At 40.9% G+C, this 16356-nt stretch overlaps 1 protein-coding gene across 3 annotated transcripts; it reads left to right on the forward strand.

The window, feature by feature from the left end:
• Positions 1-10: 10 nt before the first annotated feature.
• Positions 11-11875, forward strand: TMEM267 (transmembrane protein 267). Of its 3 annotated transcripts, none has more exons than XM_042875239.1 (5): positions 11-73; positions 532-642; positions 1707-1833; positions 3814-4198; positions 10923-11875. In XM_042875239.1, exons 4-5 carry the CDS (start codon positions 3875-3877, stop codon positions 11256-11258), a joined length of 660 nt encoding a protein of 219 aa, XP_042731173.1. In that variant the 5' UTR covers positions 11-73; positions 532-642; positions 1707-1833; positions 3814-3874; the 3' UTR covers positions 11259-11875. The 3 variants fall into 3 exon arrangements, with proteins under 3 accessions (XP_042731173.1, XP_042731174.1, XP_042731172.1); XM_042875240.1 differs by lacking the exon at positions 11-73 and adding an exon at positions 284-293; XM_042875238.1 differs by lacking the exon at positions 11-73 and having other exon boundaries at positions 316-642.
• The last annotated feature ends 4481 nt before the right edge of the window (positions 11876-16356 follow it).

Raw genomic sequence — 16356 nt, forward strand, 5'->3', positions numbered from 1 at the left:
CCTCGCTCCGCGCCTCTTCGCGCGGCAGAGGCGAGTAGGGGCGGTGCGAGTCGCGGCGCCCGCCGCTGCTCAGGTGGGTGCCGGGGGCGGCCGGGACCGGGCGTCCTCGCTGCGCGCGGAGCCACGAGCCACGCCGCGCCGGCCGCCGGCTCCGCGGCACGTCGGACTTCCCTCGCCACCCGCTGCGGGGCCGGGGCTCGCTGCGCCCCGTGCGGGAGGGGGCCCGCAGCCCGGTGTCGCGGATGCGGCGGCGGAGGGCGGGGCTGCGACCGTAGCGTTCGGACGGGAGCCGGGTGAGGGCCGGGTTCCGCCGCCGGGACCGCGACTGAAGGCGGGCGCTCTGCGTTCCTCTTGGCGTCTGTTCTGCTGTTGCCCGCCGGACGGCTGCATCCGTACCTCTGGGTGGCGGAGGGCGAGGCGCGGGGCGCGATGCCAAAGCGCGGAGTGCTGTTGTTTCTGTTGTTTCTATGGTGGTTTTAATTCAAGAGGTGTGCTGACGCTTTGTCCGCTTTTCTCTTCGGCCTCCTCCAGCCTGGGAGCCCGGCGTGCGTCGGAGGAGCGGACCGTTGTGCCCTAGCGGGCGGCTGGGTGCTCACAGCTGCTTCTGCGGGACACAGCACGGCTCAGCTCCTGTCTTCAACGGTAATTATATGTCGTGAAGCTTTTTGTATAAATTAGCGTCAGATCGTGTTTTCAGGCAGACTGTAGTATTAAAAGTGGCCTTCTGACTTCTTGTATAAAAGAAACAGTAGAGTTCTATTCATTCCTGTCGTGCATACCTATCCATGTATCCAGCAACGTCTTGCTAAATCAGAGCAGAAATTTTGGAGGGTGATAGTATTTCCAAATGCTGCTTTTGGCCATTGGATTATTTTGCTTTTATAGCGTGAGCTGAAAGGCATCTTTGAGTCAGATTTTTCCCCAGATGCATCTTTTGCAGCTTTAGTGTGAATATCTACTTCTGTCGGTAACTTACAGTGATAGCAATGCATTTATTATTTTCTTTTGTAATTTCCTTAAATGAAATTAAATTTACAGTCAGTATCTCATTTTGGCTGAATAGGCAGAGGTTATGATGAATGCTTTATCGCCTATAAGAGAGTGAGAAGTGACAGCTCTGAACAACATTGTGTAACAGCTGTGCATGGGCTTTATGCAGACCCAGCCTGCTTCCAGCATGCTAACTGCTGAGCACCCCCAGCCTTCAGCTGGGAAGTTAGCTTCCTAAGTATTCTGGTGATGTACCTCCATTTCCCACTTTCTGCTTTAAGAAGTGCGTACACTCCATAACTGTGCTTTCTGAAATTTACAGAACATAAGATTTTTATTGCCATGTTTTGTGAAGTCCAAAAACCATTCTGTCTTCAGGCAAAAGAGATTTCTAGTTAAATATTAGATATATAATTTCGGAGATAATTTTGATTGAACAGAATTCTGCTTTTTCCAGTTAGATCTTGCTGCTGGCCTGCAAAATATTTATACTTCTGTACCTAGGATGTGGCTTGATTTTTTTTTTCCATGGGGAGCAGTCGTTTTTGTTTGTAAGAGGTGGCAGAGACTGTTAGGAAAGTTTTGCTACAGACATACTTGGCTATGGGTAATCTGAAGGGAAAGCTTGTTTTGTATTTTTGACTGTTGTTCTATTATAGAGTTTGCAATGCTTTGTGCAGCATTGATGCTTTTAGTGCCTGGTTTCTTTTACTTAGGCATGGAAGAAAGTGGTCTTAACTGCACTGGACACAGCTGGATACAGCAACTCATCCCTACTGACTGCACAGACCACATATTCTACTGAAATAAGCAACTGCAACAATGTGTTCTCCTAGGCCCAAGGTGAATTTGGTTCTCAATACTGACATGATTGTTATGGATATGTTGCTGCAACAGTTCTTCCCAAACTGGTTTCCTAGAGAAGTTTCGTGACAGTGATAATCCAGTTTGACATGATGGCTATGTAAAATGAACTTTTTTAGGTATTGCTCTTTGTTTCTTCAAATGGAATTTATACAGAAATGTACAGAATATTATAAATCCCTCTCCAAAAAATGGCAGTTCCAGTGTTTGAGGAAATATTTTGTGTCTGCATGTTTATTCAGAAGAGGCACAGCACAGTCATGGTTAACAAGCTCTAAGCTCCACCTGCTTTTTTACATGTTATGCAAAGCCCATGTATTATTCATATGTCCTTTGCTTTTTTTAACCTTTTCCAAATAAATGGCTTGGTGTGCTTTTTTTCTATGAAGATCAATGTCAGTCATGCCTTATGAATAATTCTACAATATGCACGCATGTAAATAAGCCAGAAAAAATGTTTTACATTTTCTGGGGCTTATGACTGATAATGTGTTTAAAATCATAAAACACTGTATTTTAACATTGTTAGAAATATGCATTTTTAAATTCATTTTTAAAGGAGGTCTGATGCCTTCAGGAGAAGCCTTTTTAGAATAAAAATTGACCTGGTGTAGCAATAAGATGAGCAAGATTCCATGTGTCTCTGAGAAATAGCAGCCTATTAGGATGTGTGCTTTGAAACTGTGCTCAGTCTGCCCAGAAATACAGAAGAGCATAACAGATGGTTGGAATTGATGCTGTGCTCTAAAATCTCCTTTCGCTGCTTTTTTAACACAGCAAAGAGTACATACAGAGTGTATGTTTTATGGGACGATAATTTTTTTTCCAAGTGCTTGCTTTTTTTAATATTCTCACAGAAATAAGTACTCTGTTTTTATTATCCAGGTATCTTGTACTCGTGTCTTTGCAGGTAGGGGTCTTTTGGACCTTGGAATCCCCTTGAAATTTCTTGTGAGGCATCAAGAAGTCATTTAAGGGCAGGGACTTTTGAGAAATCGCCTTGTGCGATTCAAAACAGAGTTTCATAAGAATTACAGAGCATAAATATTATTTAAGGACTTTTGAATGATTATTATTACTACAAGCAGTGCCTGTGTTTTCACATTAGAATGGTCAGCTTTTGAAAAATAACATTACTGGGATTAGTTTGCTTTTTATTTTTATTTTTTCTATTTAAAGAACCGATATAAAGTTAATGCAGGAAATTGTAGGTGATGCCTGGAAGTAACAGCTGTTGTGAAAAGCATATGTAGTTTTGTTTTGTAAGAGGTCAATTTGGGTTACCTCAGGTTGATTGAATAGTGCTGCCTTTGTGTTTATGATAGTTATTATTAGTTGTTTGTTTTTTTTTTTTTAAGTTATTTCAGTTATTCTGGTTTTCTTAATGCTTTTTCTAATTGCCAGTGTCCAAGACAAAGAAGAACTAGCTCAGAAAAGGGCATTGTGGTGATAATAAATATCTTTACAGAGTATATAAATGAAAATAGTGGTTTAGGATACTAGTTCAGAAAGTCAGTTTTAACACCTGTGGCATGGAGGGATTAGAGATTGTTGAGCATCAGTATTAGGAATCCTGAAAACTGAATCTTCTTCTCTGTTGCTATAATGGAAGGTATTCAATTTGATGAGTAACTTTGAATGTAAGAGCAGGAGGAATCTTGAAATACATTCATTGTCATATCATAGACATGACTCAAATTATTTTGTGAAACTGAAGATTTCAGAAAGCAGTTAGAGCTACCTCTGTTACCAAGCTGCATGTTCTGAGTGGAACAGGACAAGCATTTTAATTTAGATCTGTTACATAGATTGAGTTAACTGAAACCAAAGGTTCTCTAGAAATGTTAAACATGAACATGGAATTTGTTTTCTTATGCTCATTTTAGCTGAGGTGGCAAATGCTTTGTGCTATTGGCTTTTTTTTTCTCTTTAATACTGTGTTCTTTCTGACATTTACAGAACTGAAGATACATAGGACAATGCACAGTGTATACCCTGGTGACATTTTGCATGCTGTCACATGGTTTTTGCCATGGCATCTGAGACTGAAAAGGCCCATGCTCTTCTCCAGACTTTCAGCGCAGCTTCAGTTATTTCTAGTCTAGGTTTGGGAGTATTCTGCTTTGCAGCAGACAGACTTCTGCAGGTTTCCTTCATTCAGCAGAATGACTGGCTCCGAGCCTTCTCTGATAATGCAGTGCACGGCATACTGGGCATGTGGTCCTGGGCCATAGTGATTGGACTCAGGAAGAAAAGTGACTTCACTGAAGTTACGCTGGCCGGCTTCCTTGCCTCTGTCATTGACGTGGACCACTTCTTACTTGCTGGCTCCCTGTCGTTAAAGGTGAGTGAGTGGCTTGGTGAATGTATATTTTCTTTATTGCTGTTTACTTTACTGTTCTACTGCATCCTGAACAAAAAAGCCTTCAGTGATGATACAGTCTGGTAATCTTTTAAAAGATATATGGGAATTTTTATTTTTATATAATTGATGCTGATTTTAGAACAAAGAATTGCCAAGTTCTGCCCTTTAAAAGCCTCTGAAAAAAAGAAGTTCCGAAAGCCTCTTTAAGACAGTATCCTATTGGTGTCACATAGGTGTTTTGTTATCTGAGTTAAGCAGGTAAGTGCTGCCATACATGCTCTGTGTGTAAAGTGGATTATTCCATTTCATTTTACAGTAAGAAGTAGAAATCTGGAAAGTAGCTTGTCCATCTGCTAAGCTGTCCCTTACCAGCTGTGGAATAGGAGCTTTCAGTATGCATCTTGTTCTGAATCTTCTGAAAATGTTTCTCAGGATTATGAAATGCTGGAGCAGGTTGCCTAAGGAGGTGGAGAGTGCCCTGTCCCTGGAGACATCCAAGGCCGTGCAGGACACGGCTCTCAGTAAACCAGTCTAGCTGAGGATGTCTCTGTTCATTGCAGGGGAGTTGGCCTAGATGACCTTTAAAAGTCCCTTCCAAAAATGATTCTATGATTCTATGTTCTGTTTCATTCAACTAGTCATACTGAGAAGTGGTGTATTTGGTTTTAGTCATCTCTAAACATTTTGCCCATCCCCAACAGTGCACTGAGTTTGGCCTTAAATATAGTTGATTGTAAAAGAGAATCAAGCAAGTGTCAAACTTGTTAATAAAAGGGAGAAAAATGAATTGATTCCTGCTAGTGAGTATGTGTGACCTTCATTCATTTGTAGAACTACCTTTTAGGACACAGTTTCTCAACAGAATTAGTATTCTCAGGTGTGCATTACCAAATTTTCCAGTTGTTCTCCAGCGTTTTGTGTCCTGTTCTATTCCCTGATCTTATGGGCTTCAGGGACGTATTCCCAGCTTTTTGAGAAAACATCAGTCTGATCTGCACGTTCTCTGAATGCTGGCACAGCCCAACATCTCCAGCAGCTCCTGCTCTGACCACACCTTCCAGCACTGCCCTCTGGATGTCCTAGCGCAGCCAGACACTGCTTGCCCACAGCAGGCTCATATTCCCTGTAGATGAAGCCTTGCCACTCTGCTGCTTGTTACAAGGAATTGGTTGTGCTCAGCAGCACAAGTCCTTACCCTGAGCTGATGTTTCTAGCATGGGTATTGTTACATGTTACTTTGCACAGGAGTCTAAACACTTTTCCAGTCAGCCAGTGGAAAGGTTGTTTGACTGTCTTGCCTTCTTTTTTTTCTTCTTCTTAGCTTGGAGTAGAATTAAATTATTCTTATGGATGACAGAGGAAATAACACACAGCAAGTAGAGGCAGAAGAGGAAGGAAAGGGATGGAAGAAAGACTGCTGTTCTTTTTAATCCCTTAATTAGAGAACAAAAGTCTGAAATGGTTTACCTTTTCTTCTTTTTAATGTGCAGAAGACACGTGTATGCAAGAAGCACTATTGGTTATAGTTGGGATGTAAAAATTAGACTTCTACTGGAAAAACAGTGTTGTTGTTTTTTTTTTTTGTTTGCATACAGCATCGGTATTTGTTTTAAGACTTTTTCTTGTTGGTGAGTTTGGTAGACGTTTTAATGTGATCAGTTTTCCCTTTCTCTTTGACAAAGAAGGGGTTTTCACAGAATTCCGGAATGACTGAGGTGGTAAGCTGCCCTTGGGTCTGTGTGGCCATCTCTGAGCTGGTTCCCTGCTCCATCAGGGCAATTCCAGATCAAGTTCCCAAGACAGTGTTCAGGTGGCTTTTGAAGATCTCCAAGGAAGAGACTGCATGGCCTCTGGGCACTTTGTGTCAGTGATCTGTCACCACCACAGCAAAGAAGTGCTTCCTGATATGCTGATGGAACCTCCCTGTGTTCCATTTTGCGCCTGTTGCCTCTTGTCCTGTCACTGAACACCACTGAAAAGACACTGGCTCCATCCTTCTCGTGTCCTTCTTTCAGATAGTTGCAGAACTTGTTGAGATCTGCCTCCCATTAACCTCTTCTTCTCCAGACTGAACAGTCCCAGCTCTCTCAGCCTTTCCTCTTCTCAGAGGGAGTTTCTTCTTTTATTAACCTTACGGCCTTTCACAGTCTCTGTAGCTCCATCTTTCCCTTGTACCAGGGAGCCCAGAACTGGATACAGTAACTCCAGAGGTGGCCTTAGCAGCACTGAAGAGAGGGGAAGCATCACCTCCCTTGATGTGCTGGGAATGCTCCTTCTGCAGCCCAAGACACCATGAGCTTTCTCTGCGATGAGGACAAACTGCTTGCTGGTGTTCAACGCAGCATCTACAAGGACCCCAGGCCCTTTTCTGCACAGCTGCTGTCTGCATTGTTGGCCCTCAGCATATACTGCTGCACGGTGTTGGTCTTTCTTAGATAGTCACTGATTCTCCTCTTTTCTGTGCTTTTTGTATCTGGAAATACCACAAAATTTAAAAAATGTAAAGAGAAAAAAAGGAAAGTTCATTTGAATTATTCTCACGTATATTTCTTATTTTAAAGTCAATAAACACAAGTAATGTGTGATTTTAGACTAATTATTAAGAAATATTTTTTTTTAAATACTCATGCTGCTTTTTCTGGTAGTTGAGATTAGCACTAATATTTTTTACTAATGACCACTAGGTGACACTCTCCACCAGTGATGGTTTAGAAAACAATCATGGAATGGAGAGGTAACCTGTTTTATTTCTGCCTTCAGTGAGGCGAGTGGAAATCTGTTCACACTTAATGTGATGGAGAATATTCATGTATCCCAGAGTAAATTAGTGAAATCTTATGAGTTAATTGAAAAAATATAGGAAGAAATTTCCAAACAGCTAGATTTTTTTTTCTAATATTCAGCTTAAATTACCAACATTGGATGGTTATATCTTGTTGGTTTTTTTTTTTTAAGGCCTTTTTGGGAAAGATGTCTGGTTGCTTTGCTCTTTCCGAATTTCTTTTTAAATCACAAAAACAAGCACTGCAGGCAGAAGGATAGCCCTTGAGTAGCCACAGTTGCATAGCTGAAAGTAAGAAAGCAAGATGACCAAAGGCCTTGTCATAATCACTTGCACACTTAGCTCTTTCTTCCTGCATAGGTTAATTAGGCTAATAAAGGATGCTTTACCTATAAGCTATACCCTGTCTAAAGTCTCCTTACAGTAACAGCGTTGATCTTACAGCTTCAAAAACATTTGCACTTTGCAGCGGGTTTCTTAACTAAGCAACTCACAAAACAAAGCTAATGCACCCAGATTTTCTAAGTCTTCTGCCATTTATTTGGCCTCCTTTGAATTGCTAAATTGTCTGCCTAAATTATCTTTAAAGGATCCTGTCCCAAACTATATACAGAATTTTCCAAAAACAGCTTAGATTTGAGTCAGGTAGTCTAGATTAATTATTTTTACTATCACTTGCAGTTCTGTCTTTTTAAAAATAAAAAATCTGTTACAAGTTTTAAGTCTTCTTATACATCCAGCAGTCTTTTTAGTTAGTGATCTGATGTCATCCTCATAAACTTTTCTGCCTGACCAGCTAAACTTGATTTTTAATATGTGATTTTTCCTTCTGCAGCTTAATATCATACTACTTTCTGTTTTGTGTTGTAATTCAGACTGTTGCCTGTGCAGCTCATTACTTCATGGAACGCCTTTTTACTATTTGAGTGTTAGTTCCAGTCCCACTCTCCCTCCTCATATTTCTGGATCGAGAGCAACTGATTTATGAGACTACAGCATTTATTGCTTAAGCAACACATAACCAAGGAACTAATAAATTAACAAATCTAGTTAAGTAACCACACCACTATTACTGATTTATAACAGTAATATCTTTTACGTTGTTATACGCCATTTATTTTAAAGCTCTTAATCATCATAATTAAATCTGATGATTGGTTATTTTTTTTTTTAAGTGATTCTTGTAAGCAGCACAAGGCAGTATTAGCATCTACTGTGAGTTGCTACCATCAGCTTCCTCCTCTTGTTCCTGCTGACACTGCTTGTTGGGTGATCTGTTTGGCTATTCTTTCATCATTTTTTCTGGAGTACTTAGGGTAAACAGTCACCTGTGTATTTATATGATTTATACTCAGTACACTGATAAATACTTGTGTACCAAGTAACATTTGGTATGACCTTTTGTCCACATTGTCTTTGGTAATAAGTGTGAAGCCTACAAAGACTTCCTAGAATTTGTACTCCAGCATATTCCAGGTAGTTTTCACTCTATAATCTCACACAAAGGTACAAAAGTTGGAGAATTACTGAACCTGCCATCGTGTTCAGCTTTGCTGGTAAACTAGGGTGACATTATGGGTTAAATGTGATACAGGCATGACGTGCATGAGAAGTCTCCACCAGTCCTGTAGTTCAAATACTCATGTTGCAGAATAGATGTGTGGAAATTGCTAGCTTGCTAATTAAAAATTACCAGCTTGTGAAAGTGTAGAAAATGCAGCTAGTGACACACAGGCTTTTGTACTGGCAAACATGCATAACAGATGTTTATTAAGCCACTGCTGACTCAGTCCAGGCTGCAGTGGAGCATTTCTGGAGAATAAGCTTTGCACACACACAATTTTAGATTGAATTTACAAATATGGACTCGATACTAATGACCTCGGGTTTCTGAAGAATCACAGAATATGAGTGCTGAAGCCCATGTCGTTAGATAAATTCATTGCTATCCTCATGAGCATTAAAGTAGAGTTTCGTTGGGTTGTTCCACGTGTGCTTTGAGTCTCCTGTCTCCACTTCACTGTGGTTGTGAGAGGGACTGGGGGAGCCGGACTTCAAGGAAGATTTTGCAACTAGCTGAATGTTAGATATATGAAAAAGGTCATTTATGTTATGAATAGATCCTATTTGCAACTGCAGCCCAGTCTCTCTCATGGCAAACAACTGTCTCAATCTGGCCAACTAAATTGACTGGTAGGAGAAAAAGTATAGTAGCTTATATTGCCAAAGAGAACATTTCTCTCTCTCCTGGGCCTAGCAAGTTAAGGGTATTAATGTAAAATCATAGAATCACAAAATGGAATGGGTTGGGTTGGAATGGACCTTAAAAAAAATCCAGTTCCAGTCCCTTCCATGGGCATGGCTGCCGCCTACCAGCTCCGGCTGCCCAGGGCTCCATCCAACTTGTCTTTGAACATCTCCAGAGTTGGGACATGTACAGCTTCTGTGGGCAGCCTATGCCTCACATCCTTCTGAGCGAAGTTTCCTCTTCACATCTAACCTGAATCTCTTTCAGTTAAAAAATGTTTCGCCTTGTCCTCTCACTATCTGCCTATGGAAAAAGTCAGTCTTCCTCCTGCCTTGAAGCTCCCTTTAAGTGTTGGAGGGCTGCAGTGAGGTCACCCCAGGGCCTTCTCCAAGCTCAATAAGCTCAGCTCCCTCTCAGCTCCCTCAGCCTTTCTTCATAGGAGAAGAAGAACGAAAGAGATAACGGACTGTTCTTCTCTGAGAATTTCAGCTACAGCATTTTGGGAGCCTAAAGACTGTACTGCAATTACAAAATAGGGGTTTTTAGTCAGTAACAAAAATCTGACTGTCTTTATAGGATAGATGACAGTTTCGCCATCACAAGATTGTTGCACTTTAATCCCCTAGCGGTCTGCTTGCATGAAACAAAAATAAATCTGTAGAAAACATACCCATTGTACCAACTTAAAGAATTTGGGCCTACACCCTTATAATTAAAAGGTTGAGATGTTTTTTGTTGTTGTTCTGCTTTGTATTTGTGAAGTTTTTAGTCCTGTCATCAGTCTTTCAGTAAAATGTTATCATTTCCCTTGTACTTACATAATGAATCAACTTACTCGTTTCTGAAATACAGAATTTTTTTGTGTCCTTTGAGTTTGTGGAAGTGATTATAACTGTTGCTAATAAGTACATCCATAGTGTTTTCTCGGGTACGTTTTTAATTGATAACTATCATTTCTTAAATCTGATACCTTCAGTAGTGTGTTATCTCACTAGGTGGACATCATCTTAATTAAAACCCCAGATCAGGCTTTCTCCTGAATTAACATTAAACAAACTGTTAATTAAAATCAGAAATGATTCACATAATAGATTCTGATTGTTCCATTTCTCTGCTTATGAAGAATGCTACGTCAAGGCAAATGAAATACATATAACTTCAGTATTTTTTATTATATTGGAAACTGTGTCTCTATTAGATATAGTCAAACTAGAACTTTACAGGTAGTAAATTAAATGTAATACAGGATGTGCTTTTTGAAAATAAATACCAATAGATCACATTAAATATTTCAAGCCCATTGTATGGTTGTCTTCCTTTTTATTATCTTAAGTATATATAATCAGTTCAGTGCAGCCTACTATATAGGTTCCAGTATGCCCTGTGACTAAATGACAAATTGCATATTTTATACCTCTCCCTTCCTGTTTCCATTAGTATATTGCTTAGCAGGATGTGTGATCCAGACAACAGAGAAAAGCTTGTCCCAGCACCTTCAGCCCTGCTGCTTGCTTGACTGTTCATGTTGTTGATTTTGATCAACCACAGTGGAAAGGAATGATACGTTTTTCTTTGCACTTCCACTTAGCCATATGGCATTACACATGTAAGCGCACATGAAATCTTCCTTGTCATGACTGTAGCCATTGCAATTACATTCTTCTTTTCTGCAGGCTGCTCTGAGTCTTCCCCGGAGACCATTCCTTCATTGTTCTACTGTGATTCCTGTTGTGGCTCTGACATTAAAGCTTATTATGCACCTTTTTAGGCTTAAGGACTCATGGTGCTTTCTTCCTTGGATGTTGTTTATATCCTGGACTTCTCATCACATCCGTGATGGGATTCGTCACGGCCTCTGGATCTGCCCATTTGGAAAAACTCCTCCTTTGCCATACTGGCTCTATGTGGCAATTACAGCGTCTTTACCTCATCTATGCTCATTTATTATGTATTTAACGGGAACTAGAGAATTAATGTCTATAAAACATGGAATCCACATTGATGTATAAGGATGATGTATCTTAGTCTTCTGTAACACACTTGAAACAGGCCGTGCTTGTCACTGGAATGGTTTCCTTATGTTTCCTGCAAGTTCCAAGTCAGGCATTTGAAGCCAGTAGAGCTCCTATGTCAGTTCCTTGTGATCACAGTAACCTGTTCCATAGGTGGCATTAACATTTCATATCTGTACATTCCCCTTGTAAATTACCTGGTCTTCCATTACTATTCATATATAGCTAGCTTCTAATGAAGTACTGATTAATGAAGTACTTAATATCACTGTAGTAATTACATTATATTTTGCTGGTGCCATTCATTTGATCACCATACATTCTGGATTTGGAGTCTGCCTACATTTCATCTAGATAGCATTTGTATTGTACTTTAAAAATGAAAAGTTATATATAGATGCTAAGTACTTGAATTTGGTAGTTTATCACACTTCTGAAAAACACCATTAGGCTTTTGAAGTAAGTTATTTGTTTTCCTGCTGGGCTCTGGTATTCAGCAGTTTTAAAAGAAATGCTATTTGTATTTCAGAACATGAAGCTGTGGGTCTACATCAATTTGAACACTATTATAATACAATGTTTATAATAAATTCTGTTCCACTGTTGTTACTTGACCCAGTTTGCAGACAGTTACTGGCTGCTAATAATTAGAAAGGGAGAGGACAGTGGTTACATTATTATATGTGTCAACTGAAGCGCTTAATTTAAAATATATTAATTGTGAATACTTAAATTGGAGGTAGGGAATTTAAGTAAATATTTAAGGCGTATGTAGGGGAAACTTGCTTATTATAGTAAAACGTAAGCTTTAAGGAAGATTCTGGAAGTTGCAAGAAAATAAAAATCGCTTCAAATTTTGACTAAAGACTTTACTACTTTACTAATATACTGCATTTTCCCTTAGGTGCAGTATCAACCGTACTGCAAAGTAAAATGCATTATTGTTACAGCAAAATAGAACTTTCCTCATAAATAAGTTTCTTAAGGAAAAATATGCGTATGTTGCAGATTGGTAACAGTAGCTATGGTTATGCAGCAGGGTCATAAGTTGACACTGTGAGCTATTCCAAGTAAAAGTGTTTTTCTAACAGAATTTTTCAGAAAATGTCTCAAAGTAGAAGGTTGCTTGGAAGGAATTGGGAGCCCTGGTGGATGAAAAGCTGAACATGAACCAGCAGTGTGTCCTTGCTACCCAGATGGCCAGCAGTACTCTGGGCTGCTTCAAAAGAGGGGTGGACAGCAGGGACAGGAAGGTGATGCCCTCCCCCCCCAGCTCTGCTCTGGAGAGGCCTCACCTGGAGTACTTCATGTAGTCTGGGGCCCCCAGAAGAGAGATTTGGAGCTGTTGGAGCAGGTCCTGGGCGAGGTCACAGAGATGATCAGGGGGCTGAAACACTTCCTATGAAGAAAGGCTGAGGGAGCTGTGCTTGTTTAGCTTGGAGAAGACAGGGCTCTTGGAGGCCTCAATCATAGAGGTATAGAATGGCTTGGATTAGAAGGGACCTCAAAGATCATGCAGTTCCAGCCCCTGCTGTGGGGAGGGTTGCCACCCACCAGATCAAGCTGCCCAGCCCCCCATCCACCTTGGCCTTCCATGCCTCCGCAGGGTCGAGGCATCCGCAGCTTCTCTGTGCAGCCTGTGCCAGTGCTTCACCACCCGCTGAGTAAAGAGTTTTGCCCTAACATCTGATCTAAATATACCTTATTTTAGTTAAAACCATTCCCCCTTGGTTATCACCATCTGTCTGTGTTAAAAGTCAATTTAACTCCTGTCTATAGGATCCCTTTAAGTACTGGAAGGCCAGAAGGAGGTCTGTTCTTTGGTGTCACTGGTTTTGACTTGGGTATTTGGTTGCACCAACTTTACAGGATTGTTCTTTTCCAGTTCTGAACCATCACCTCTCATCTTTCCATCCCCAGAGCTTTGTTGCATAAGGGACACCGGGGGGACAAGAGGGAGACAATGACTCCTGCTCCCAGCAGACAGGAGGTTTCAGTTTCCTTTCTCGTGCATGTTTTTGCTGTTTGTCCCCTTAAAGTTGGAAGCCAGCTTACCTTCCTCTTGCAGGGACTTAAGACAGGGTTGTCTGTGTTACTGAACAACACCATACATCAGTCTGTCTCTGATTCACAGAAACTATGCTGCCTGGTGATTTCCTCACACAACCTGGCCACTTCCTCTGAAAGTTCATCGAGCTGGGCACACTTGCAGCCGTGACATTTCCTTCCCTCAGGCTCTAGAAGGACTCTGGATTGTGGAGTTTGCCACAACTGGAAGTCTGTGCAGCTCTGTCTTTCCTTAGAGCTCTGTCTGGGTCCATGCGTCAGCCCAGAGAAGCTGTGGCCCTCCAGCCTGTGCTTCTGCCTGAGCTCAACCACTGTGGCAGGTGGTCACCACGTTTGTTTCAACGGAGCGCAGCTGCCTGCTGCTCTCAGAAGAGACAGAGAGCGGGCTGCCTGCTGGGCTGTGGCCACACTTCCTGCGTGAACTGCCACACCATGCCCTCTGTGCCCCTTCAGGGAGCTGCTGTCCTCATTGAGGCCTTCAGTACTGAAAGGGAGTACAGAAAAGTTGGGGAGAGACTTGCCAGCGAGTGTAATGATAGAACAAGGAGTAAGGGCTTTTAGCTGAAAGAAGGTAGATTTAGACTAGAAACAAGGAAGAGATCTTCTGCTACATGGGCGTTGTGGTGCTGGCTCAGCTGCCCAGAGAGCTGTGGGTGCCCCATCCCTGGAGGTGCTCGAGGTCGGGGTGCCTGGGGCCCTAGGGAAGCCTGAGCTGGTGGGGGGCAGCCCTGCTCATGGCAGGAGTTTGAAATGGGTGAGCTGTAAGGTCCCTTCCAACCCAAACTAGTCTGTCATTCTATGATTCCAGAAATGTCTATTAAAAGTGGGTTTAGTTTGGTTTTCACTGAACTTCATTGCCCACTAAGGAGATGGGTCTTAATTATTATAATTAAGTTAGTGATCAACAGGTGGTGTAAGGGAATATTTTTATGGAAGAGCTCAGGTGGGCTGGCATGTGCTGAACTTACCAAAAGGTACAATGATCAGGTGATGTGTTTATGTTTAGCATTACTTAACTTATACTGGGTTTATATTAGGACAAAGTACTAAAAATTAAAGAAAAAAAAAAAGAGAAGAAAGAGCTGATGGCTAGCTACCAGAGACCTTGTAAGACTACAGAGTTCTAAAGGCTCTCTGGAGCACACTCAGCTTTGTATGGAACGTGTTACACCATTTTAAAATGTGCCTTCCTTCAGGAAGAGCAGTTGCTGCCCTGTTTGTTTTTCTCAAGCTGGAAATCTATGCTTACAGAAATTTGTGTGACTGTACAGTAGACCTGATTAGCCTCTGTTCTGCAATTAATAAAGATGGTGGGCTTTTTGTTTGTTTGTTGTTTATTTGTTTCTTGGAAGGAAGAATGCAAAAGCAGGACAACCTTTAAGGGATTATTGTCACTGTGGATCTCTGTCCTGCTTAGTGTGTGAAAGTTTCCCAGAAACAGTGTCAGCAGTGTCTGGCATTACAGCTCTCAAAGCAGGAACTGAATATCTGTCCTTTATCCAAAGGTGTGGTGATTTAGTGGAGGAGGAGTGCTGCATGCTCATTTACTTCTGAACTCCATTTTAAACTTCAGGCTGTGAAACACAAGTAATGAGTATCTTTTCTGCCAGAAGTGATCATTTCAATGCTGTAGAACAAACATCTTCTGTGTTCCTGATTCCTGGTCTTATTTGTGGTTTATCCATGTTTGCTGCAAGGTGAAATGTATATAGGCATAAAGTAGAGAATTACACTTTCTCATTTCTAAATTACAGCTATACTGACTGATGCTGTACTGTGAGATGCTTGATTCTCACTTGAAATGATTTATCATTCTTGCTATGCTGAAAGAGCTGATGACATGTAGATCTTAAGTGATTTAAAAATACGTTTTGCTTTTCTGAATTTCTAGCAGATTTTTTAACAATTATTTTCAGCTGCATTCCAAAACAGTTTTTCTAATCGTGCTCTTACACCATTTCAACTGCAGCAATACATGAGTGCCACATAGAGAAATGAGTTCAGGACAGTACAGAGCACTTGTCACATGTGACCTCTTTTCCCTCTGCTCTAAACAGACAAGTCAGTCTCCTGCCTTTATCTCAGGCCATGGACAGCTTGTTAAGGTGAGCTGACTTGTAGTTTGTGGGCAGCCAGATTTGAGCAGGAAAGAGAAATATTTGTTTCAGTCCCTAGGGCACCTCCTTACTACAAATGAATTTCTGCGTTTTCTTACGTATTTTGCATTTCAGCTGTACTGATTTCTCAGCTCAACACCGATAACCACCAAATGTAGCAAAACTATGGCAAAAACAAATCAGCTCTGAGAATGCATCCTAATGAATTTCTTTTTGACCGCATACAGTATAAATGAAGTACAAAAATTATGTGAATTGTACCAAAAAGTTCTTACCAAACTCAAGGTAGTAATTTCATTTGCGATATGCATTACATATCACTAAATTATTGTTCATCTGTTGCACTAATCTGAACTATTTCCACATATTAGGAAGTTGTACTTTTAAAGTTTAATAAAGCGGTGGTACTGATTTATTTCCTGCTCTACTGAGTATCTATCACAAAAAGTAGGTACGAACCAATGCCAAGTTTAACATGTTTGAATGTTTCTTCTCCCCAGTGCCCCAGAAACAAGATGGCTCTTAATTTCCTGGTGGCCTTCTCAGACAAAATGAACATGTTTCTTATCAGGCTACATTCTGGTCGAAAATCTAATCTTTATTTACACAGAACTGCTGATACAGTTTTTCTGCAGTAAAGTATGTTGTATTAATGACCATGTACCTTCAATCAGTTACTGATAAGTGAATTCCTCATCATAGATGCCATGCTCCAAGGAATGTTCAAATTAAATCAAAACATTTATTTATTTATTTATTTATTTATTTGAGGATGGAAAATGGAAAATGCAGATGGAAATAAAGTCCAAGAAAGAGACATGGAGGGAAAGGGGCTAAAATTCAATCTGAAGGAAATAACAATCACAGAATTGTTTGAGTTGAAAGGGAGCTTTAATGGTCATCTAGTCCAA

The sequence above is a fragment of the Lagopus leucura genome, unplaced genomic scaffold (assembly GCF_019238085.1).
Source record: "Lagopus leucura isolate 7727_CA_CO unplaced genomic scaffold, USGS_WTPT01 Super-Scaffold_100014, whole genome shotgun sequence".
Taxonomy (NCBI): domain Eukaryota; kingdom Metazoa; phylum Chordata; class Aves; order Galliformes; family Phasianidae; genus Lagopus; species Lagopus leucura.